This window comes from Eleutherodactylus coqui, chromosome 10 (genome assembly GCF_035609145.1).
Source record: "Eleutherodactylus coqui strain aEleCoq1 chromosome 10, aEleCoq1.hap1, whole genome shotgun sequence".
NCBI classification, from domain to species: Eukaryota; Metazoa; Chordata; class Amphibia; order Anura; family Eleutherodactylidae; genus Eleutherodactylus; species Eleutherodactylus coqui.
The window spans coordinates 78,449,272-78,476,382 of NC_089846.1; the positions used below are offsets into that span (position 1 = coordinate 78,449,272).

General features: G+C 41.9%; 2 protein-coding genes across 2 annotated transcripts; one reads left to right on the forward strand and one right to left on the reverse strand.

Moving 5' to 3' along the window:
* Window positions 1-1,373: 1,373 nt before the first annotated feature.
* Window positions 1,374-2,318, forward strand: LOC136581096 (olfactory receptor 6C1-like). Its single transcript, XM_066582084.1, has one exon. It carries the CDS (start codon window positions 1,374-1,376, stop codon window positions 2,316-2,318), a length of 945 nt encoding a protein of 314 aa, XP_066438181.1.
* A 3,159-nt stretch (window positions 2,319-5,477) lies between these two features.
* LOC136581098 (olfactory receptor 5AR1-like) lies at window positions 5,478-16,081 on the reverse strand. Its single transcript, XM_066582085.1, has 2 exons — window positions 15,168-16,081; window positions 5,478-5,547 (listed from the first exon to the last, which is right to left on the reverse strand). The coding sequence occupies exons 1-2, from the start codon at window positions 16,079-16,081 to the stop codon at window positions 5,478-5,480; spliced, it is 984 nt and encodes a 327-aa protein (XP_066438182.1).
* Between the last annotated feature and the right edge of the window lie 11,030 nt (window positions 16,082-27,111).

A 27,111-nucleotide genomic window follows, 5' to 3' on the forward strand; every position in this document is an offset into this window, starting at 1 on the left:
GGAACAATACAGAGCCTGGGATTGGAGGAAATGCCAAGTCTCAGGACCTCAAGCAACCAAATCCAAATCTGGAACCATGATTGAAAGTGCTACTTGACACCTGAAGCCTGGTCTAGGAAAGTGCAGTTAGGCCCCATTCTCAAATAACAGGGCTGGAGAGCCCCTCACAGGTTGCCCCATGGGCTATGGCCATTTCTGCATTTGTACACTGTTCTCCCCTATTAGAAAAATCCAATTGGGCTCCCAGTCAGTTTAACCAGTGGTTTAATACTAAACGTCTCCACAGTCTGCACTCTCCGCCATTTCTGCTTATATACAATTTACTGCTGTTTAGTCTCCATGCAAACGTGTCTTTATGAAAGTTGTAATTCAGTGGATATCTACAAGTGTTAGTAAAAGTGACCCTACTAATTGCAACTTACTCTCTGCTTCTGCATTATTCCTATTAATTTCATTATTGTGCTACCCAACATTGGCGTTACGACTACAATCTATACTAAAAAGCATAAATACCCATTTCACCCGCTACAGCTGCCATTGGTTGAAAAAAGTTTTAGTGATAATCACCGTGATTCAAGTTACCTGCTGCCACTCTTGCTAGCTGTAGCTCCCCTTAGCATGTATGCGGTGCCGCCATATTCTTTTCAATGGGCTTGATGGAAATAGCTGAATAGATGTGCTCAGCTATCTCTGGCGGACTCACTTGAGATGAATGGAACAGCACTGCGCATGCATGATCGCCTGCTCCATTCAATCTCCTCTTCACTGCAGGGGGTTCAGTGAACCTGTTTTTCAGGATCAATAGGGTTCTCAGCAGTGAGATCTCCACTTATCAGACTTTTATCATTTATCAAAAGTCCGTTTTTATATATTTTTACTCTAGATATTTTATTTCGGCCATTACTTTCTTCTTTTTTGTTTTAGTGGGGCCAAAAATGTATTTTACTGTATGTATCTCTCAAACAGCAGATGCAAAAATAATCGCATAAATTAAGAGATTGCAAATAATAACAAAATAACAAGTCACGTTGGAGAACAATCCCTTAAGGACTCGTTATGAAGCTCATCTGGAGATTGTAAGACTCCCATAAATATAACAGAAGTGTTTGTGCATAAAGACCATAGAAATTTTTTCTTGAAACTCGGCAATTTATATTATTTCACTATTGAGCACACCTGCTGGACATCTACCAATATGGACCCTCAACATGTAATATATGTTGTTGCTGTCCTACTGCACTTGATTGCATTATTGAAGAGAACTGGAGGTTAATTCATAATACAATATATTAACCCTTGCTTTAGGAGTTGGCCATGACTAGAAGTGTCTAGGAACCACATACTGTCCTCTTATGGAATATCTCCATCTGTCTATGGATCCTAAAAATAAAACAATGGTGTGTTACTTCATTTTGAAAGGGATATCGGATGTTCCTGATCTGCAAGCTCTTGTCTTCTTCTTGGTTCTTCTCATATATCTCATCACATTTGGTGGCAACATCACCATTCTTCTCCTGGTCTTCTTGGACTCTGAGCTCCACACCCCCATGTACTACTTCTTGTGTAACCTTTCCATTTTAGACTTATCTTCCACCACAGTTACCCTACATAAGGTCCTCTTCATGTTTGTAACAGGCAATAATACAGTAGCCTTTATTGCCTGTATGGTACAGATGTATATTTTTTGCTGGCTATCTGGCAATGCGTTGATACTACTCACGGCAATGAGCTACGACCGTTATGTCGCCATTTGTCACCCATTGCATTATATGACACTAATGAATGACAGATTCTGTGCAGCGTTAGCCTCTTTCTGTTGGGCAATTAGTTTTTTACAAATTTTACCTTCTATGGTTATTGTAGCAAGGTTCACATGTTACACGTCTCACGTCATTAACCATTTCTACTGCGATATCATGCCGTTGATTGATCTTACCTGTAATGACACCTCCATCATACAGTTACTGATATTCACTGAGGGGGTCCTACTTTCAACCTTCACTCCATTTCTTCTCACCTTCATCTCTTATGTGTTTATTATTACTGCCATAATAAGAATACAGTCCAGTATTGGGAGAGCTAAAGCTTTCTATACCTGTTCCTCCCACCTCACCATAGTCGGTCTCCATTACTCTAGTCTTGTCTGTCAGTATCTGACTCCAATTGGTACCTTCAAGTCCAATAAACTTATAGCTCTTTTCAACACAGCTGTAGTGCCCATGTTAAACCCAATTATCTATAGCCTGAAAAATACAGATGTGAAGTCAGCTATTCAACGCAAATGCCATTATTTTATGATCCAGTTGAAAGGTGCTTAGATTAGTGTGAAATCACACAACAGAAGAGGGTCACATGTTAGTTGAAGCACCAGCACTTGAGTGAGCAGCGCCAGTTCTTTGGAATAATTCTTGACATCCTCCTCTTACCAATTTTGGTGACAATTTGTTTCTAACCATAGGATCCCCTTTCACAGGATGCTTTTCCTTAATCACATCATTTCCTTTATATTCTCCAAACTGTTACATGAGAAACCCCCCTGTGGTTGGCAGTGAGCCCCCAGCTAGTCTAGTATCAATGAGCAGGCCTCATTGGAATTTGCTCCGGTCACTGGATTTTTTGATCTAATGTAGAGTAACACTGAGACTGATCCACGGAAAACATGTCATGTGACTTTATGCTGCTGTTAGTAAAATGAATACGACTCCATTTTCTCTTCACGGTCTTATAGTATGCTCCTTCCATTTTGTACGATATAGTCTGTGTTAATGTTTTGAACTTTTCCTTTAACAAAATTTGCTCAAATGTGCTGAAGAATAAAGAGGGACCTGAATGATTAGAACATTCCAAGGTCCTAGATTGAATGTCTCTGGTCATTGCGCCCTGGTCTCCTATTTCTTTCTAAATAACTTATTGTTTAAAATTACTGTACTTTTATGTTCTGAGAAGTTAATCATTAGAGATGAGCGAGCGTACTCGGAAAAGCACTACTCGCTCGAGTAATTTGCTTTATCCGAGTATCGCTGTGCTCGTCCCTGAAGATTCGGGTGCCGGCACGGAGCGGGGAGCTGCAGGGGAGAGCGGGGAGGAACGGAGGGGAGATCTTTCTCTCCCTCTCTCCCGCCCGCTCTCCCCTGCTCCCCGCTGCGACTCACCTGTCAGCCGCAGCGGCACCCGAATCTTCAGGGACAAGCACAGCGATACTCGGATAAAGCAAATTACTCGAGCGAGTAGTGCTTTTCCGAGTACGCTCGCTCATCTCTATTAATCATGTATGAATTTTTCTGTGCTTGCATGGTTTTTTACTTTAATTTTAGATGTTAAATTCCTTATGTTGCATATTCATATTATGTTTATGTTTTATCAACCAATGGTAATAAATGAATTATATAAAATTTGAATTATTGTAATCCAAGCATGTGCCTTTATTAAAACTTCTGCCTGTCGATTAATAAACAGACAGAGTGCAAGCTACAAAAAGTAAGATTTCTTCCAAAGTGTCTGTTTTTTCCTGAGGCTGTGATTGACCATCTGCACTAGAGAAAAAGGGCACACCTGTCATGCTTTGATCCATGCAAAGAACCAGCAGACAGAGAGGTGTGCTTTTGGGTAGAGTTTTAAATCCGTATGTGAATGCTGTCTGGACAATTGAGGTAAGTGTTTTAGTGCTATGAACTTACATGATTTTATTGCCCTGAAATGAGATTGTGAATGAATGCTACAGTAGCAATTTGAGTGAATAAAAGTTTGCTGTGTTATTAAAATAATTTGATGGTTCAATAAGTTCTGAAGGTATGTTATACGCTATATCCTATACTGGTGTCTTTGGAATGCGTGGGTTCTGGTGATATTTCACTCACCCCCTCTTCTTCAACCTCTGACTGACATTCCTGAAAAGACAGTGGACGTCCAAGTCCAATGCATAGTTACCATGTTGTAAATTTACAGACAATTGTGATGATTTAACACTGTAGATGGTAGCAATTGAATATGGCAAATTTGAAATGTATTTGAAATATTGTACCTGACCAAAGAAACAGTTTCTTTATACCCTCTTGTTGTTGAGATAGACAGAGAATATATTAATTTGGCATAATCTTGGTTTTACTTCTGTTCTCTCAAGTATATATCCTTCTGCATTGACCATATAATCTGAGATTTAAGCAGGACAACAGGAGTACTTAGCAATATTGTTCAGGTATATCTCCCAGGATAAGGTACCTTGTTATGCTACTATAGAGAGTAGAATAAGGTGCACATTGAGCGGTTTCAGCAAATTACGGAGAGCTCTACAGACTGCAAGGAGAGGAGTTCTTTCTGTATTACAGATCTGTGCTGTAAGTGGTGGAAATAAAGCAGCTCCAGGGGTTTCTCTAAAATTGTGACCAGGTGATCAAACTGTAAGTGCTTGTGTTGGTGTGTCGAGTGGTTTCAAGCCAGGACCTGTATCGTATGAGAGAGAAGTCTTAGGTAAGGTATGGGTCGTATACTAAGTAACAGCGTTGAACATGCAGGGTAGAGAGAGAGGGCAAAAATTAAATCAGAGACTGAAAAAAATGTACCTGTGAACACAGAGAATGGTTGAGCAACAACGGTTTTACTGTGATTGTTCTCAGTAAGAGAAACCAAGTATTCTTGTAGATATGATATCTTTTAATGGCTAACAAAAATACATAATGCTACAGCACGCTTTTGGGTCTTCTATCAACCCTTCATCAGGCTGATGAAACTGGTTTGCATGGGGCACATATATAATATACAAATGCAGAGAGGACACCCCTCTTGATCTAAATACAAATGTTCACACTCAGAAATTTTAGACTGTTTTGCACTCAAAACTTAAAACACCAGGCAGACTATGAATAAGCCGGCCCACGCTGTATAACGTTGTTGGAATTTCTTTGTATAGACACACTGGGCTTGGGATGTCAATCCACCAGTGTCTGTGCGCACATAAAATAAATACCATTTCCTAAGGAGGTCCAGGGTGTCTTGTCAAATGTTGTACATCATTCCGACATTCCAAAAACATACTAATAGGAGAATTTGAAAATAATGAGCCCCAATGTAGACAGAACCCATAATATCAGGGGATAAAAAACTGCTGTGTAATCAATGATTTCTAAATCTATTTTGACTCCTAACATGAATGATATGTAGGGATAAAATGCTGTATATCAGGGTGGAGGGGGATCCGAGGGAACAGGAAGTTCAGCCTGTCAGAAGGTTCTTTTATTTGTAAAATGCTGATATAAAAGTTTATCATCTAAGCATCAGCATTGGATTGTAAACATAAAAAGATGTATCTTTTATTGTTCCATTTTTTTTTTAAAAAGGCAGACGGTTCCATTTTTTTAAAAATGGAACAATAAAAGATACATCTTTTTATCTTTTGAAGCACCGTTTATGCTGCCTCCTCTTTTTCTATATATTGGTTCATTTCTTGGTTGATGGTCTGCAACCTTGAGGTTGGCTTGGCATTATTTACACGCATCTGATGTGACCATTTTTTTCCCCAGCCACAGTATTTTTCTATACTTGGCGATTTGAGTGCGGCTGACATACTGTATTTCTTTTGCAGCATTGGATTGTAAATGTGTGACAGTAAATGTCTGTATTGTGGTTAGACTTCATATAACCGGATGTAAGTGATAACAATCTGCGTACAACGATGCGGAATATGGAAGCGTTATATAAATGCATAAAGTAAATACATACAAGCACCCAGATGGAGGAACTGAATCCAAAATACTTGAAGGCTCTGTACAGCTTTGCACTTTTCTTTAATCAATGTGTTTTGGAAACAAAAACATTTTGTAATTGGTTTTCACTAAAAATGTCTGATTATTTGATTTCTCTGCTAGTGTTGTTTTCCAAAACACTGCAGACTGCAGGACTGAAACCCAGTCAGAGTAAACTGATGGGTTGTTCCTCAGCTCCTCCACAGCGTGCTCACCTGCTGTTAAGGTGCATTTACTGCCTTTACACTGAGCTATTACAGTGGGCTGAATGACAGTGCAGAAGATGGGGAGGAGAGCAGAGAAAGCTACTATTACAGGGGGCTTTAATTCAGCTCAGGTGAATTTTCTATTCTTATCAGCAGCGAGAGGGAACAGGACCAGCAGCTACTCTGTAGGATGTAATAAACTGAGAGATAGCTGTGTTGTATTAAATGGGCATGGTTATGCTACACAGCCTCTAAAAGAGAAGAGGAGATAGGGAGCTGAGATTGTGCACCTTCTTAAAAGAGACCGACTGATCAATGCTATGATCCCCTCACCCTTTCCCCCCAGAAGCCAGAAACTTGAATGTAGGAGAGTCTTTAAACCTAGTATGACGCTTTCTAAATGCGTGAGGACATTTTTTTAGTAACATAAGTGTATATTGATTTTTCATGAACAAAGGTTTCCATAGACTTTTAATTGAAAAAAATGTGATTATAGAGGTAGCGTGTTCAGCTTTGTTATTTATGTGCATAGCCATTAGGCTGCTCTCACATAGGCATCTGTTAAAACGCTGCATTTTAAACACGGCATTGTAACGCTGTTTTGAACTGCATCTTTAAACACGTTTGACAGCGTTTGCCAGCGTTTTTTAACACGCCTCATCATTACAATGGGTGAAGAGGTGCATTAAAAAGTAGAAAGTAGAGCAGACAGTGTTCGAAAATCGCGGCATTAGAGACGTTGCGTTCGAACGCTTGTCTGAGAAGCCCAATTGAACTCAATGAAGTCATTTTACAGTGTGTAGTTAAACGCTGTAAAAAATGGTGCGTGTGAGAGCAGCGATATAATGTGCAATTTTTAATCTGAAAAATGCATAACAATTATACCACAAGTGGTAAGATGTTGTCGCTTCCTTATTGAAATAAAGCCACATATGGATCAAAATCACTGGATTTTAGAGGATTTAAATGGTCCCTTCAATTGTGTGGTCATATAAACATGTTAATATGTAATGTCTGTGTAGTTCTCAGTTACCGCTATCACAGATAGCACTGGTCTGCATCAAAATCCAAATATGTAATTTCATTATGCATTTTGGGGTGGTAAATCTGGTTTCTAGGGGGTATATTACTTCAAGTTGTTCTTCTCTGCTGTCCCTCCATGCCACCAGTTGCAGTTCCTGATCTTGGCCATTTGAGATGGCCAATGGAATCTTTAGACTACTTAATCCCAACAGTGCATTGGTAGTGTTAGACTACTAATGTACTTTACCTGCTCTGTGATTGGCCAGAGCTGGACATATGATCACAGTGTGCATTAGGTAGTTAAATTACTGCAGCCATCTTGGATGGCAGAAAACAGGGCCAGAACCAGCAGATCAGAGGGGCAGCAGAGAATTTTGTCCCAAAGCCAGAGGCTTTGTTTGAGATATTTTGATGAACATGTGAATGTAATATTAAGGGGTTCGTACTTTCTGCCTGTGATTTTTTTATTGTATAATAATCCTATTTTTAAAATGGTTTATTAAGTGTAATGTCCATATATTTAGGTGAAAACTGAAGTTTTGAACTATAAACCATCTTTTAGGGAAGCTGTCACCGTGTGTTCACCTATTAAACCCTCTATATCATTTAAGCTGTGATGTAATGGACAATTACATAATTACTTTCTTACCTATCCTCTACCTGTAAAATCAGGGTTTTAGTTTTCCTGTGCTGCACACAAATTTGATCGGTCCAGTGTGCGTGCCGGACCATCCGTGGTGGGATAAGCGGACCATCTTGGGAGGCCTGCGTACCTCCTCAAACACCACCCCACTCTGTCATCACTGCTGCGGACTGCATCTTGTGCAAGTGCCACTAGCCTCGTGATTGGTGCATGCGCAGTTGGATTTCATGAATCTGACCACAACACGGACAAATCAACTGCGAATGCACCTATCACTTTGCTCTCTGCTCATGTGCGAGATGTAGAGCATGGCCACAATGACTTGAGAACGGCCCTTGGATGAAGTCTATGTCAGCAGCACCACTCCTATACCGAGCCATGATCAATTATGCAAAGTCACTAAACAGAGTCCAAAGGACCAAAAAATAGCAAAAGAATCAAAGAATGTGACCGCTTAAGGGCTCCCACCCACTAGCGTTTTTTTACTGCGAAATTCGCAGCGTTTTTTTTTTTCTGCAGGGGTCTTTGGGCTATGGGAGTTGTAAAGCTAAAATCGCGATTGCGCAAAATCGCGATTTCGCGGTAAGGCCTCCTTCCCACGAGCGTCACGGGCTCCGCCGCGTAATATTACGCAGTGAAGCCCGTCACGGCGCCCCCCAGAGCCCCTATACTTACCTGCGGGAGATAGCGTGAAATCGCTTCCCCGCCCACCGCCGCCGCGTCACCGCCCGTCACCGCCCACCGCCAAAGCGTCACCGGCCGTGTCACGTGCGCGGCCGGCCGTGTCACGTGACGCGGCCGGCCGCGTCATACGGCGTCATATGACGCGCGGCGGTGGGCGGGAAAGCGTTTTTTCACGCTATCTCCCGCTGGTTACAGCGGGAGATAGCGTGAACGGACGGCTTCCATTGACTGCAATGGAAGCCGTCAGTGCGTACAGCCCGTCCTCACCCGCAGAAAATAGAGCATGCTGCGGGTGAGGACGGGAGAAATCGCGGTGCGTAATTCCGCGGTGGAATTACGCATCGTGAGCATTGTGCTATTAGGTTCAATAGAACCTAATAGCTGCGGGCAACGCAGCGGATTTTCGCCGCGAATTACGCGGCGGAAATCCGTTCGTGGGAAGGAGGCCTAAATCGCGATTTTGCGCGATCGCGATTTTAGCTTTACAAGTCCCATAGACCCCGTGTAGAAAAAAAAAACATGCGAATTTCGCAGTGAAAAAAAATGCTAGTGGGTGGGAGCCCTAAAGGTGCAAAAAATAGTAAAAGTTACATTTATTCCTCCGTCACCAGCAGCAACGCTTCGACCCGTCGGCATAATGACAGGCAATGCATAAGATATATATAAGAAAGAACAAGCATCTACACCAATAGTAATGAATCACAATACACATCACCGTATAAGTACATAGAAGCGCTCACCTAAAGCAGAACATGTGACTCCTGTATAGCGATAAGGGCTTATTCACACGGATGTATTTGTCTGCACACAAATTTAGCACGCGCAATACGCAGTGAATAGAGCCGATTGATCTCAATATGTTAATTCACATCAGCATATTTTGTGCGCTCATTTTGTTCACGCAAAAAAGTATGCAACATGTTTGATTTTCATGCATATTTGCGCACAAAAATAGAACATATTAAACTAATTAAAATTAATTGACATTGATATTAATGCGAGCAAGATTGTGCTTGTTTTTTTTCACACGCAAATATGAGTGCAAAAAATGGCAAAAACCCGCACAAACTTGCAAGGTCAAGCGTGCAAAAACACTAAGCAAACGCACTGGTAAAGTGCGCTTGCATCTGTGTGAGGCCGCCCTAAGTGTGGAGATCAATGGGCGTGGACATCAATATCTCACATAATGAGCATGCTTACACCCTATCCAAGCATAGCAGGCAATTGAACCACAGCGGTCAGGTGTTTTCTCAAGGTCACATGATATGCTCACATGACTATCTCAGCCCAGCTGCTAAGAAGCAGCAGTGTACAATAACACCAGCAAAGATGAACAAAAGCAAAAACGTCTGAATTTGGAAATTGGGAAGGTCACAGCATGGCCCCCGCATTTTTTCAGGGCCCCCCGTCATACGCTGCTCCCCAGCCCATCTACTCTCTAGCCCTCTAAAAATCTTGTTACGGTACTCTGCGCGTTTTAGTCAAGCTGGAAAAAAATCAAACAATAGATAACAAAGTTATTTTATTAGATAAGTGTTCATAAAACACAAACTACAAAGTGAGTTCCACAAGTAGTACAAACATTTACAAAGCGTTTTGTGAGCTTTCATTTGAGCAAATTGACTTATAATATCTGAAAAATCAACAGTTTTTGCCAATTCTTTTTCTATTTCGAGTAGTGCTAACTTGTTCAGCCTTTCTTGCGATATGGAGCTCCTCTGCCATGCGTTTAATGTATTCTCAAGTCCATTGAAGGACTAGGGATGCCCTAGGGTGCTGTGGAGACATGTTAGGACCATTCCAAAAAGGATCTAGCATAGTTAAAGAAGGAGTCAGTATCCACCAACACACCCCATAACATGCAAAACCCAATAACATTGGACCCATGCTCCATATTCAACTTCTATTTCTTTAGTAACACAGCCATCAAGGCAGTAAACAGTGAGCCATCTGTCTTCCACCATATCATAAGCAATAATCATGCGCAATGCCCAAAGATGAGCAAAGGATATCCCCTCTGCTGGTGGGATGAAGCATGAGGTGAAGCATGTCAAATCTCCAGAAAAATGTATAAAAAAAACATTAATTACATAAAGAAAGAAAACAGGCAAAAATGAAAAAATCTAACATACATATACCAAAATACACAATTTAAAATCAATATCTCCCATACACATGGACAGATCGGAGAGACATGATCCTCCAGTGAAACAAATGCATGATGTTTGTATTCTATATTCAGGCCTTTTGGAAATAAACTATCCAAGGTGTAAATCCTCCTCAACTCTTTCTTCTTTGGAATCCTAAACCTATCTCCGCCTATCTTGGAACCAGAAACATGATCAATCACACAATATTTGAGTTGGTTTACCAAATGGCCTTTTTCCACAAAGTATTTTGGTACGGGCAAATGCATTAGTTTCGTCAATATGGTGCTTTTGCGTTTCACCATACGAGAACAAACCTCCATAGTGGTGTGAGAGAAGCCATAATGCTCACTCATACATCATCTTGCCTTTGTCCATCCAAAAGTATATTTTTGACTTTGCTAAAAGGTATATGCAGGTTGTTTGGCTCTTCCATAGAGCAGTTAAGAGAAATTTAAGGTCATTTTGCATGAAGAACCCAATTACCCAAGTATACGCAGAAGGGGGAACTGGGAGGAATAAAACAAATAATTAGAAGTTGGATTTTGCTTTGAAAAAAAGGTATGTGTTAAGTTTGTGTGTCTGGGACCTGTGGTTTGACAGGTTTCCATGTGCACACCTTCACAGGTAGGGGTTAATTGAGTTGGCTGGGTGTGGTATTCTCCACCAGCCAATCCCCCTTGTCTGTGGCAAATAAATACTCTTGTGAAAGATAGCTTGTCAATTTATGTATCTCTGTGTTAATCCCACTCAGAGCTGGTGTTTGCATGCTTGTCCATAGTGTCTCTCTCTTTTATCTTCCCTGAGGACAGTCTGGACACCTGCTGTCCCTCCCCTCCTTGCATTCTGGGGTGCATACATTGAATAGTGTGTGGTACGATGACCACACAGGTGCATACACCCCCAGGTTTCTCCTTATCCATTGGCAGGTGCGTCCTCCTGACGTCTGATGTCATATGTCTGTCAGGTGGGTGATGCCTGTCAGTGATCCCTGTACCTCAGCATGGTGGCTGACTCTCTTTCCCTGTGGAGTGAGGACACTTGGACTAGCTCTGGTTTTCCTTCTTTATGCATGTGAGCTCTGGCTGGGGTTCCTGTTATATGTTGTATGCACAACCTGCTATGTTGGTGTGGACAGTGACGTGTGTGATATGTCTGTGCAAGTGTCCAGACATGTGCTTTATGTGCAGTCCTGTTCTGTGTACAGTGTGTGTGAACAGTGATGTGTCCTATGTGTGTTTTTGTGCATTCTACAGGTTCCTTATCAGAGATAGCCAGGTCCCAAACGAAGACAGTGGGGCTGTCCTTGTTGGGACAATCACCCTGCTTTTAGGCAGGAGTGACCCACTTTCCCTGATTTGTAAGGGACAGGGGTCCTTCCATTATTGCCTGGAGAGGTGTAATTTGTCAGTGCAAATGCTGTATGAGTGTTTGCAGTTTGAAGGCTTTCGAGCACTGCGTAAAAAGTTGTCGCTATACAAATAAAGATTCTTATTATATACACATATACACACACATATATATATATATATATATATATATATATATATATATATATATATATATATATTAGGGCAAATATACTCTGTGTCTATATATGTGTGTGTATATATCTCTCATATAATACTTTATAAACATATTGAGTTTATATCCTTTATGTAGGCTTAACTGATTAATAATTACTAAACACTGCCAGCGTGTAAGTTTAGAAATATATATGTGTTAACTAATTAATGATCCTAGAAATAGGTAACATACAAGTATGGCCAGAGAAGAATTAACTCTGGAGAGCATATAGACAAACCAAACAACGACCCGGATGAAAGTTTTGCCTTCAGACCAGCATCACTGCACATACTAATTTATAAGGACCAATGATAACAAATTAATCGTAATAAGCTATACATATTCATAAACAAGGTATATCTTAGTAATGTCTTTGCCTAAAACCTTTAAATATTACCCACCGCCTGTTCCCAAAATGAGGTAGTAATTGTCTTGTTACACAAGTTTGATATATACTGTATACTAGTTCTATGGTGGCATAGAGCTGATATATCTGTATACTATGAAATGATTACTACATTGTATGTTGTATGCGTTAAGGCTTAATGATAGTGATCACATGAATGATTAAGTAACATACACCTATATAGGGGGAATGTTCTATCAAAAATACTAACAACCACCTGTCCGTGAGTGAGTGACTGTGTGAGACAGTTACATGCTCTGACCCTGATCACATGACGGTGATGTCATCACAGGTCCTTGAATATTTTGACCAACTCCAACTGTCATCATCACAGGTCCTACTAATACCCACCTATCCGTCAGTGAGTGACTTACATGCTCCGCCCCAATCACATGACAGTGATGTCATCACAGGTCCTTCAATATTTTGACCAACTCCAACTGTCATCATCATTACTACCTGTCCCAGAGTGAGTGACTGAGTGAGTTACATACTCCGCCCCTGATCACATGATGGTGGCATTATTACAGGTCCTTAAATATTTTGTATTTTGACCAACTCCAACCGTACCTGTCTGTGAATGAGTGAGTTACATCTTTTGCCCCTAATATTATATTATAAGTATCAGAAACACTGGACCTATCAACACCTAACCACTAGTTGTTTTTAAACATACACTTTGTATTGGCAGCTTTACTGTGCTTAAAGGGGTTGTCTCGCGAAATCAAGTGGGGTTATACACTTCTGTATGGCCATATTAATGCACTTTGTAATGTACATTGTGCATTAATTATGAGCCATACAGAAGTTATTCACTTACCTGCTCCGTTGCTAGCATCCTCGTCTCCATGGTTCCGTCTAAATTCGCTGGCAGCTTGCTTTTTTAGACGCGCTTGCGCAGTCCGGTCTTCTCCTTTCAGCACGAGCCGCTTCAGTGTGCTCCCCGCTACAGCTCTTCTGCGCATGCGCAGACGAGCTGTCACTGCTCGGGAGCGCGCTGGAGCGGCCATTCTGTACCATCCTCTGTTAGAAGAAGGTGCAGAGCTGCCGAGCTGTCCGGAGAAGCCGCCCAGCTGTCCCGCCGTCCAGCTGTTCCGCCGTCCTGGTAAGTGATGGGCCGGGGGGGCTGCCGCTGCGCCGGGGGGGCTGCCGCTGCGCCGGGGGGGGCTGCCGCTGTGATGGGCGGCTGTCGCTGCGATGGGGGGGCTGTCGCTGCGATGGGGGGGCTGTCGCTGCGATGGGGGGGCTGTCGCTGCGATGGGGGGGGCTGTCGCTGCGATGGGGGGGCTGCCGCTGCGATGGGGGGGCTGTCGCTGCGATGGGGGGGCTGCCGCTGTGCCGGGGGGGGGCTGCCGCAGCGATGGGGGGGCTGCTGCTGTGCCGGGGGGGGGCTGCGCCGGTTACCTGCTGCCTGGCGGTGGGTGACTGGTCGGCCGTGTTCACTCCAGGGGTCCGGTCGGCGGCTGCGGGGCGTCTGGTTGTCAGGGAGACACAGCTGGTAGCGTCTCGGGAGCGCGCACGTCGGGCTGCAGCAAGCGAAGGGAAAAGAGCCGGCGGCCATCTTGGGAAAATTTTTATAAGTTGCTGAAACGCTGGAACGGTAAGTACAAACCAGCTAGAAAAGTCATTTACAGGGGGGCTTAGTAATGTTTGCTTAATTAGGGGGACTGGGCAAAAAAAATAATTCACTCCTGCCTCGAGACATCTCCTTTAAGGGCCAGTCTTCGAACAGAGCAAATACAAATAAGACAGCAAACCACAAACAGGACATCGTCCACACAAGGAGTCTGCATGCCTACAGGCAGACAAAACAAGCTGCCTACCAACGGACGATAAATGGGTAGGAGAAATAAACACGGACTGGGCATCCAACAAACAGATGGGTAAATCAGACATAGGACATAATTCAGACATACACCAAAACAGAACATCACACAGAGTTCAGACAAGGGAAATACAGACAGAAACCAAACTGCATGCCGACTACAAAGAAGACTGACAGAACAAGACACAAATGGTATAATGATCTGCACAGAATGCATCCTAACACCCAAGTAATTTAGGAAATGTAAAATTATAAATGACCAGTACCATCTAGTAAGAGGAGCTGGTATTGGTCAGGTTGATGGTGATTGGCTAACTGGAGAACTCCACACAATCAGCCAGCCAAATCAACCACACCTGCAGCAGTGCTCCTGGAAACCCACAGAACCACAGGTCCCAGGAGCACAACATAACATTATTCAAGCATTAATACGTATCTTAGTTGAAGCTTGTAGAAGCAGCATTTCATGGAGACCATATTTAGTCATTATATCTGCATTCTTTCACTCACCAGTTTAAGATAAGGTAAGCAAAACATCATGTTATGTATGCATTTGTCAGTGCTAGACTTTGTATGATTTGCTACACTTAGGCTGGTGGGCCATCATAATTGGACACTATGCTTTCCTTTGTTCTATTTTGCATGATGAATATATTTAACACTGGGCTGGGCAGAAAGAGCACAGTGGTGACTTCTCACAGTTAATATCTCTTGTTCTTTCTCTGACAATTATCGTTAATTCATTTGGACACATGAGAGAACTCAGATCCCGGTAGCCTTATTGACGATTCTAAATTAAGAGGAATACTCCAACACCGTGGTGCTGAGATCTGGATCTTGGGCTATCAGCTGTTTTCCCTAGACCTCGCATTCTGGATGGGTTTGTTCCCAATTGAACAACCCCTTTAATTTATATTCATCATAATAATATTCTTCGTTTTAGAGCAGACTTGACAGCTTTATTTTTTAGGCTATAGATAATGGGATTGAGTACAGGGACGGCAATGGTGTTAAAGAGAGAGAACATTTTATTGGAGTCTAATGTGTCTGTGGTCGGTCTCAGATACTGGAAGAAAAGAGTCCCATAGAGTAGAACCACAACTGTAAGGTGTGAAGAGCAAGTGTAAAATGTTTTTCTTCTCCCTAAGCTGGACTGTATCCCCATGATTGATGTGATAATAAACATATAGGAGATGAGAGTGAGAAGAAATGGGGTCCCACTCATAAGGAAAACACCCTCTGTGAAGATCAAGAGTTCCAGGGCAGAGGTGTCACTACAAGACAACTTAATGATGGGCATAATATCACAGAAAAAGTGGTTAATTATGTTTGATCTATAACAGGATAGCTTTAGCAGAAGAACTGTGTAGGGCACAAGTTCAATAAAACCAATCAGCCAGCATGCCAAAGCCAACGATATACAAGCTTGAGGGTTCATAACACTCGAATAATATAACGGGCTACATATGGCCACGTATCGATCATAGCTCATAGCCGTCAATATTAGTAGCTCGATGGATGTGAAACTAGAAAAGAAATACATCTGTGCTATGCAGAAGGGGAAATAAATTTTATTATTTCTTGTTACAAACATGGCAAGAAGTTTATGCAGTGTAATAGTGGAACAAGATATGTCGAGGATGGCCAGGTTACCCAGAAAGAAATACATGGGATTATGAAGCTGGCGATCCAGGCAAATTAGAAGAAAGATGGTCATGTTGCCGGCAAGAGTGAGAAGATAAATGAGAAGAACCAGTAAGAAAATGAAAGCTTGTAACCCTGGAACATCGGTTATGCCTTTGATAATGAAATAGTTGATTAGGGTCTTGTTTATTTTGTCCATTTCTTTGCAAGGGGGTACTAAACTATCAAAGTCACTACTGGGTTAACAATAAGCCATGGTTGATGAAGCAACTGGTTCAGGCCTGCTTTTGATATCACTATGATATTCAAGCTATTAAAAAAATCTAAGGAGTGCTCCAACAAGAGAGATGATAATGAAATTCAACCTGCAAGTTATGAAGAAATCAAAAAGCAGCTAATAAAAACTGTCATATACTGTATGTTATCTCTAAGGCCATTTGCAATCATTTCTTTATCTAGTATGCATCAGTAATTCATGTAACTAAATACTTTAAAGGGATTGTGCCAAGTTATACAGTTATTTTCTATCCACAGAATAAGGTGTAAGTTTACGATTGATAGAAATCCGCCACTGGGACCCCCAATGGTTCCTAAGGTCCCCGCATGTTATGCATGGGCGCCACTGGTCTATTCATATAAGTTGGGGCGACAGAATTTGCCAAGTACAAATGCTTGGCAATATTAAGCGCTATCATTGAAAAGAATTAAGTAGCAGCACACAAGTACAACCTCCGCTCTATTCATGCAGGAAAATTCGGGACCCCAGTGATTCCAGCAGTATAGTTATTCCCTGTCCTGTGGATCAGAAATAACTTTATAACTTACACAACCCAATAAAATGGAACCCGCCATGCACACTCATTGTCAAAACCCAATTCTCCCTTAGAAAAAGTTGTCAGAATAGAATGAAACTTTGAAGCTGTGTGATTGTAGTGTTGATATAAGTAAGTGATTAGAATATCAGAGCAAATGCATCATTTATTGCGTAAAATTGACCTCTTAAAGGGAGGCTCTAGTACCCTGTTGTATTGCCTGTAGCTTGGATACAAGATGTGATACGTGTGAGCATGGAGGCTCTAGTACCCTGTTGTATCGCCTCTAGCTTGGATACAAGATGTGATACGAGCAGGCATGGAGGCTCTAGTATCCTGTTTGGCCCCCTCTAGCTTGGATACAAGATGTGATAAGGGCAGGCATGGAGGCTCTAGCACCCTGTTGGGCCACCTCCAGCTTGGATATATGATGTGATTCAGGTGGGCCGGGAGGCTCTATTACCCTGTTGGGCTGCCTCTAGCTTGTATGTAAGATGTGATACAGGTGGGAATGGAGGCATACATGTTCCATATGGTATCCTGACATAAATCACTATCAAAGTTGGTGTCCCAGATGGTCCTATACATGTTCTATTAGCAAGAAATCTGAGATCGGGCACCCATAGAAGTGTGACAATGTTGTGGAGACATTCCTGTGACTCCTTTGTGTGTGTGTGTGTGGGGGGGGGGGGGGGGGCTAAGCATTATCCTGCTGGAAAATGCCTCTTGGAAGCCACCATGAAATCACAGAGGTGAGATAAAAAATGTATAAAAGACATACCTCACAGAAAAAGAAGCAAATATGCATCACCCAATACTGCAAGGTAGGAGCAATCACCATATATCCTAACAGCATGCAGACAGCTAGATTGCAATATGAGAGAGCCACATGTTCAGTGTAGACTAATGTGCAGCCACCCACCTCAACTCAAGATTAGGGAGGGGTGACTGCAGACGACATAGTCTGCACATGTCAACTGACACCAAGGATGCCAGCCATAGATAAATGCAAGTAAAGTCTTTTCATCAGCAGCATGAATTATGCCCTAGTGAGGGCGGACAAGGATCCTACAACACGCCATCCAGGTGTGGATCCAGAGCAGACCATCCAACGATAATTTTCAATGAAGAAGCAACAATGGAGGCAGGAGTCGTGGTGCAAAAATAGTGAAGGTTTATTCCTCCCAACACAGAATAAACAGCGTTTCAACTCTTTTTAACTGAGTCTTTGTCAAGGGCAGGGCATCCCAGGCTCCCTCAGCATCTATAGCATACTGCACACAAAAGAAACTGATAAATGCGGATGTTAGTTTGCATCTTGGCCAAAATACGTAAGCTGACAGACCATGTCAAGGCCACCATGTGCATGTCAGAACCTGCGATATCTCACTAATCACTAAATAAAAAATCACAAAGGTGAGAGAAAAAATGTACAAAGACATAACTCACAGAAAAAGAAGCCAAGTATGCATCACCTGATACTGCAGGGCTTGGAAGCCACCATGAGAGGAACATATATGGCTGCAGGATGCCCTAAACATATCATTGAGCTGTCGATGTCCCTCATACCACTACTAGGGGTGCCCAACTGTCATAGGACATATGCCCCTCCCCTCCTGGACCATCACACCAGCAGTGGCCATACATGCAATGGGCGCCATGAGACTAAACGTCCTTCAGCCAAGCACCTGGTAATGTTCCAACAGATACAGTGCCATGTAAAGATGGTGCTGCCTGTCTCTGGATGGTAGAAATGAAATAGTTGGAGCTGCTGGTGCTTGTTGGACAATCAGATGATCCTCTTTACTGGTGGTCTGTTGAACACATCCTGAATCTGGTAACTTTGTGTGCTCGCACGCATCCACTGGTCCCAACACCTCCTAACAGTGTGGTCAGAACGGCCCAGGTGGGGGACAATTCATGGATATGACCATCCAGCTTCTCATATTCCAATAATGCGCCCCCTCTCAGGCTCTGGTAATGAGGTAAAATCTCTTCTCTGTGTTGTTTAGGGCTCTAGTGGTCAACAAGCTCTACAAAAGCGGAAGAAGAGATCACTACACACAAGGAGCCTCCGAGAGCCTTTTATATGCCCTGGAGGGACCACTTTTAAGGCCTCAGGTGACATGACATATGCATAACTAAGTCGTGCCCTGCTGTACTTTTTTATCCATTACCAGCCACTTGTTACCACACTCCCAATTGAAGACATAACACTTCTGGTTTTGGATAATTTAGTCACAGCAGCCATTTTATTACAAACAAATTTACATAAATTAACCCAACTTAACCACCCAATACAAGGGGAGGTCCTTTGAGCCCCAACATCTGTTACCTCACCATTTTAAAGAAAATATATATACCAAAATACCTGTAACCTCCTCCAGCTGACTCGGAGAAACACTAGCCTTTACAAGGCTGGACACACCACCATCTCTCCAGGGACTACCCCCTGTCAGAGCCAAGAGGTGACAGACCCAAGACCAACCATCGATAACCAAGGGGGAAGGTGGCTTTCTACCCCCTGCCTTCCTGTCCAACCAATTTTGTTACCAACTCCAAGGAACCCCCCCCCCCCCCTTGCCACTGCCGTGACAAAGCGATTATTTCCCCCCCATTGTTCACCTTTAAAATTCTTCAAATGACCACCCCAAACTACCACATTCATAGGGCAGGAGGGTGGGACTTGCGTCTTCTTCTTCATGCGATCTCTTCGCCTCTGATGTCAACCAACGTTCTTTGCGCACTTTATGGCTCTGCCCCTCTTCGCATCATAACTCTGCGTCTCTCATGTTAGCTCCACCCCTATTTCTTTCAATTAACCCATTAATTTCCCACTTTCCTGTTAACCTTGTCATGCCGGGCCACCTCTTATGGCCCTGTAGGCTTCTTTCCGGCCCTCACCAGACTAGTTATCTAATCACACCACAGCTTTAATCATTTGTATGCCTGCCTGAAATGTAACTGCATGCCGGGTTTTGCATCAAAACAACAACCTCTTCTAGGGACTGTATTTTTTCTTTACAAAGAATGTATACTAGTTCAATGGTGACGTGAAGTTTATATATCAGTTTACTGTGAAATTATTATTATAGTGTATATCCCTGAAGGCAGAATAACATAGTGGCAAACACACTGATGTCAGAGGTGTAGCTAATATGGTGTACTTTTTCAGAACTTATATGTTGGCTTTATATGGGACAACTATTCTCCAAATAATAACTCAAAAGAACAAATGCAAACAACAGTCATTCCATAAAAACACAACCTTCAACAGGATGATGAGCGATTATTCGCTCGCTAGTCATTTAATTTCAGTTCACCTAAAAAAGTCTGTGGTTGATCAATAGTCGCCTGGTGTAACATCGTATAGTCCTTTGTTTTTGAACGACTTGCAACAAATTTGTATGGAGATACTGCCTATGAAAGATATCTCAGCAAACAAGTAATAAACAATGCAGGACCTAATTCACACTTTGCCTCGGGCAGCATAAAGGTTTAGGGGACACCTGAATGTGAGTATCCAAACTTCACTGTGCAGCAATGGGAGATGATGGCCTGGTTTGATGAATTACATTCTCCTTTACATCATTTATATTGCTGGGTGCGTGTGAGTCACTCAATTGGGGAAGAAATAGCACCAAGATGTACAATGGGAAGAAGTCAAGTTGGTGGAGGCAGTGTGATACTTTGGAAAATATTCTGCTGGGAAGTCTTTTTCTACCAAGGACTGTACAAAAATCCAGGGAACATTCTGTGTGGAGGAGAGGCAATTTAGACATGTATATAGGAAAGGGTTCTCTACAGGTAAAGAAGTCAAACTATGGAATACCCTTCCCAAGATGTACTTGGAGATTGCCCGCATCATGTTCTATCTACCTCTACAGCTAACTTTCTTCGGTTCTAACCAAACGGCGGTCCAAATGGTAGGTTAGTAGGTCACTGTGTTCTCTAATGATACTATGCAGGCCCAGCTAGAAAAATTCTAGAGGTACAACTCTTGACACTGGGCCTCCAATAATACGTGGATGACCCACACTACAGCTTCTATGTAAACCTAGCGTCACTTTCTTCAACTTTCCCTCATGGGTGTTCTCCCTTGAGAAGTCACTGTGATCTCACATGTCTCCTACAGTATTGACGGGCTCTGGCCTTCCAGTAAATGCTCCTTAATTATCAAGCAAGGGGAAAATCACACACACCCACTTCTACCAAGAAAACAACTTTATATTGACTTTCCTCCTTTCAGCATTGTGATGTCACAAGAAGATCCCCATACTAGTATCAGGCACTTTTTTCAGGTCCACGTCATCCCTAGTAACATCCTAGAACCCTCTGACAGCTGGGTGACAAATTGTTCTCACTGCCAGCCAACGTAGTGGAATATTGTGTGTGCTGCAGAGAACTGCCGGCATTCAGCCCCATGAAAGTATTGCAACACATAAAAGACAATAAAACATATACATATTTCATGTAACAACAAAACATACTATAACAGGAGCAAACAGCTGAGCAGTCTCTCAGGCAAAAAGTAGTAAAGAAACATGCAGTTTTTTTTTACCTACAGGGAGAAAAGAGAAGGGCATGATGATTACCTCCCTTACTGTAGAATATGCTGGAAAAACAAGTCCAAACAGATGCCCTACCCAGCAAATCACAGAACTTAAAGGGGTTGTCCCGCGCCGAAACGGGTTTTTTTTTTTTAACCCCCCCCCCCCCCCCCCCCCCGTTCGGCGCGAGACAACCCCGATGCAGGGGTTAAAAAAACAACCCGCACAGCGCTTACCTGAATCCCGGCGGTCCGGCGTCTTCATACTTACCTGCTGAAGATGGCCGCCGGGATCCTCTGTCTCCGTGGACCGCAGGGCTTCTGTGCGGTCCATTGCCGATTCCAGCCTCCTGATTGGCTGGAATCGGCACGTGACGGGGCGGAGCTACACGGAGCCGGCATTCTACACTAGCGGCCCCATAGAAGACTGCAGAAGACCCGGACTGCGCAAGCGCGGCTAATTTGGCCATCGGAGGGCGAAAATTAGTCGGCTCCATGGGAACGAGGACGCTAGCAACGGAGCAGGTAAGTATAAAACTTTTTATAACTTCTGTATGGCTCATAATTAATGCACAATGTACATTACAAAGTGCATTATTATGTATGAACCTCGAGGTCTGGCTTACCCTCAATGGTAACAGGCAGGAACACCGGACAAGGCAAATACAACACACACACTGAAAAGGACAGTTCACACGAAGTGTAGTCAACGCCCACAGACATACATAGGACAAGTCATTATTCACACCTGAAGTCTGCTCAACTCACAGATGGAAAAAACTCCACTCAGAACCTCATGCATGCATAGATAAAACAGTAGCCACTTCAAGTGTCCACACACCACGTAAGCAGAAAGAGCGTTAGCCACCAATCTGACATAAAAGGAACATGTTATCAGATATCACCCACCTGACAACAAACAGGAAATCAGATGTCTGGAGGCCACACCTGGTAAAAGGGAAAAGAGAATGGGCCTGCATAATGTGCAGACAGGAGATCAGGTGTCCAGACCATCCTCAGGGGAGGTGGGGAAGCAACTCAAACTAGCAGCATTTACTTTAATGGAGCTGGCGTGCTACTAATTGCAGCAGGGGCAGCCTGCTACACAAATAGAAACTATAGAATATTAGATAGGTGTTTTTACTGTTATGGCTGCATATATGGTGTGTGCATGAGGAGTTACTGTAACTAGTAGAAGTGGAGGAGGGTGTAGCCGCAGCTTCCCTCTATCTCTCCATGTCTGCTAGATTGCATGTTATTAAAAAAGAGTGTAAGCATTCATGAGGAGACTGGCTTGGAATAGTGAACGCAGCCCAACAATCCCCTTTGCACCCTCTTATATGTATAGTTTCATCTGCTGGCCACAAAAAGGTCACTCAACTGTAATAGCAAAAGTGTATAAGGCAGAGGGATGGAGAAACTCACAAAAATATAGTTGGACACAATTTCTGTCTGCACACTTCTAATGTACATGTACAGCTGCTTAAAAAGGGTTTGGGTTACACATATCAACAGTTTGAACTTTTTTCAATTGTTTTGCAATACTAACCCTGCACTACACACGGTGCAATCTGCCTCCTGGGTTGTCCACAATGACAGTTGTGCCAGGAATCAACAGATGGGCAGAGATCCTGAGCAGCGGACACAAAAGTCCCATATAATCCCTTTAAGTTGTATGCTTTCCTTTACGGATAACTGCATTCCTCCAAAATATGTATATCTATATGGGTGGTATTTGTGCAGGATGTCTGCTGCTTTGTTTTCAATGGATTCTCATATATGCCTAAACACTACACAGAAATACAATTTTTTCACTAGAATAAGAACGGCTTTTAGGTTAGAAGAAAAATAAAATTAAATACTGGTAAGCAACAATAAGGCTATGTAATAGATCACACCCCGTGTCATTCCAACTTCCATCTTGTTCTAAGTCTGTGTTTATGGCTGCAAACTAAATATTAGTATAGAACGTCTTCAGAGATTATGTGACACCCAGGAGAATCGTCTGCAATTAAATGTGTTAGTACAAAAAATCATTATAGAGAATTAATGTGTATCTGCTCTGGGTACCTTTTAATCATCTGACTGGTTTTAATGAACAATGTATTTTAGACATATCCTGCTCCTAAGATAAGAAAACATGCAGTTGTTAGCGCAATATTCGCTAGTTGGCATGTTTGCAGGGGGTCAAATTTAAAGAGTTAATGTTCGAGCTCAAGCAAGCCTATAAATCACACACAATATTGAATGTCATTGGAAGTCAGCTGTCTTTATTTTCAATAAGGCCTCTTATTTATAACACATACGCAAAGACATTTCAATCAAAGTGAAAGTATATATATATGTGTATTGGTATATGTGTATATTATATGTATACAGCTGAAATTGTATAAAACACACATAAGAAAATAGAGAAAATCTCATTTACTCTCACAGTCCCTCCTTTTGTGAGTATTTTTAGTCTCTTGGATAGTGCCCCCTTCTTCTTTGATTTCCTAGGGCCTTTCCCTAACTTCAACAAAGAAACCTGTCACCACGAGGATTACTTCCACAAGGATGCACGCCCATGCCACCATCTTGTCCCTATCTTCTGCATTATCCCTTTCTACAGGCAGGTGAAATCCAGGACCAGGAAAATACATCACAACATATTACATTCCCCTAAGGCTGCCTTCACACGGGTGGGAAAATTGTGCGAGATTTGTGCACTTTGAGAAGCACAAATCTTGCACAGATATGAACCCCATTCCTTTGAATGGGGTCATAGACATGACCAATGTTTTCCTGCATTGCATCACGATGCATTGCAGGAAACAAATCACGGCATGTTCGATCTTTCTGTGTGCTCTCACATTGCAGCGCCCATTGTTTTCAACAATGGGAAAAACTCCATGATCCCCAATTATAACTTTCGCAAAGTGATGGGAGGTTAGCCTAAGACCTTTACTGATATTTTAAAATATAACCTTTATTAAATAAGTCTAAAAATGGCATATGTATATAAGTTAAAGAACAGAATAAAAGATATCCCATTCTTAGAACAGGAAAATGATGAGACAAACAATGGTGGTCAGAATCTTTTTAAGATAGCATTATTGCCCGTGCTGATAAAGACAATAAAGGGCGCAATCAATCAATGGGTTGGAGTATCTATAGCTCTGTATTTAGCTTGAATAGCTGCTTGGTATGCCCTGTAAATGTGGGTTGGAGAACCTATTTACCTTTGTCCATCAGTACGGGCAATAACGCTATTGATTGAGCCCTTTATTGTCTTTATCAGCACGGGCAATAACGCTATTGATCACGCCCCATAAAAGTGGGCTGGAGCACATGTTTACATACAGTATTCAGTTACCTGGGTGGCTAATCTGCTTATCCAGTGTAACTGTCATTTTCCATCCTGATGAAATAGCATTTAAACTTGGTGCTATAGAAACGCGTTGATGGTTTAAGGAATGATAAGCTCCATAAGAGATTAATTTAGGATCCTCAAATACATTAATCAGGGAGTGGACAGTATAATGGTTATTTGATGAAACTGTTCTACTTTGGTCTCTCATTTATTAAGAGAGATGCATATAGACAGTTGAATTGTCATAAACACAATAGAGTGTGTCAGAAAATAATATGACACCCTCTGTTATGTGGGTACAATAAAAAGTGGTCATCCGAATCTGAGTATGCCTAACAAATTATCTTAAAAAGATTCTGACCACCATCGTTTGTCTCATCATTTCCCTGTTCTAAGAAAGGGATATTTTTTATTTTATTCTTATACATATGCCATTTTTAGACTTATTTAATAAAGGTTATATTTTAAAATATCAGTAAAGTTCTTTTCGGTGAAAGACAAAAAGATTTAAAGGCGTTTGTGCCACAGTGACTTTGAGGTTAGCCTAAGAGAACCAAAAACATCTGTCAAACCCCCTCTGATCTTCATCCTGCCCGAGGGTAGGAAATGAAAGTGTATCACAACTGTTTCTTATTAATGACAGGGTCGTACTGCTCAGAGAAGTGTACCTTGTTGTTTGCTGTGGAATACTTACCTTTTTTGTCCATACATACAGACCTGTAAGGCTTGTGGAACACAATACAACAGTAACATAAAACTAAAATAGACTGCAAACAATATCAGCAATATTTGGAGGATAACTTGCATTATATCTATAATCCATCCTCCTATCAACTTGAACAAATTTGCTGGATTAAACATGGAAAAAGTGTCACTCCAGCAGGACTCTCACTTCTGCTCGTGTTTCTTCAACCACTTGTCTCTCATTTCTTCAACAACTTGTACACTGGGGCATATCACTCTCTGGATCTATATAATGACAGCCGGTGGCCCTATTATTTGACACATTCCAACCTGGGCAGCTGTAAGGTAATCTATCACTATTAGTAACAATCAATTTAGCTTGAATTGCATTAGTTTGATTAACTAGCCCCAATACTGCGAAAATTTGAGAATTTAGACAGTCTACAGCTTTTACTAACTAATACCTATTAATAGTATGAATGGGCAAATACAACCAACCTGTTAGCCATGCCAATAGACACTACCTGAGGATTACCATTTGGCCGCGACCAATTATCCGCAGTTCTCTTAACCCCTTAGTGACCAAGCCTGTTTGCGCCTTAATGACCAGGCCAAATTGTGCAAATTTGACATGTGTCACTTTAACATGGAAAAACACCAGAAAGGTTTTGCATATCCAAGCGATTCTGACATTGTTTTTTCGCCACATGTTGTGCTTCATTTAGGCGGAAAAAATAGACCGATAGAAATTGTGTTTATTTATTAAAAGCGCCAAAATTGGGAAAATTTTGAAAAAATCGTCATTTTTTCACATTTCCAACTGCAATATCTTAAATATGTGCAAACATAATATAGAAATTTTTGCTAAGATTTATATTTCCACCCGTTTACTTTATTTTGGGCGCACATTGGAAAAACTTTCGTTTTTTTTTAACTATTTAGGAGACGTACAAATTTAACATTACTTTTTAGCATTTTGAGGAACACTTTGTTTTCCTATACCAAGCCGAGATTGGAAAGGCTCATGAGTGTCAGAATAATAGATACCCCCCCAAATGACCTCATTTTAAAAACTACACCCCTTAATGTATTCACTGAGGGGTGTCATGAGTATTTTGACCCCACAGTTTTTTTTCAGGAATTAATTCAATTTAGAGGAGAAAAAGTAAAATTTCATATTTTTGCAAATCTGTCATTTTAAAGACATATTTTTTTCCTATAGTTTACATGAAAATCAGGATTTACACCCCAAAATGGATACCCCTATTTCTCCCGTGTTCAGAAATATACCCATTGTGGCCCTATTGTTATATCTGAGTCCACAACGGGGCCCAAAATGAAAGGAGTAGTCAGTGTCTTTCAAAACAGAAATTTTGCTTGAAGTCCTTTTAGGCCCCATAGCACACATGTAGAGTTCTTGAGCGCCCAAAACCATAGAAAACCCCCACAAATGACCCCATTTTGAAAACTAGACCCCTTAAGGAATTTATCTAGGGGTGTACTGCATATTTTGACCCCACAGTTTTTGAATGAATTCAAACCAAGCAAAAGGAAAAAATTGTGATTTTCGTTTTTTCGGCAATTCTGTCATTTTAAAAACAGCTTTTTTTGTACAGCACACATATGAAGGAAGACTTGCACCCAAAAATGGATACCCCTGTTTGTCCCGTGTTCAGAGACATACCCATTGTGGCCCTAATCTTATGTCTGGATACACAACGGAGCCCAAAATGAAAGGAGCGACCGGTGGCTTTCGGAACACAAATTTTGCTTGAAGTCCTTTTAGGCCCCATTGCCCACTTGTAGAGTTCTTGAGCGCCCAAAACCATAGA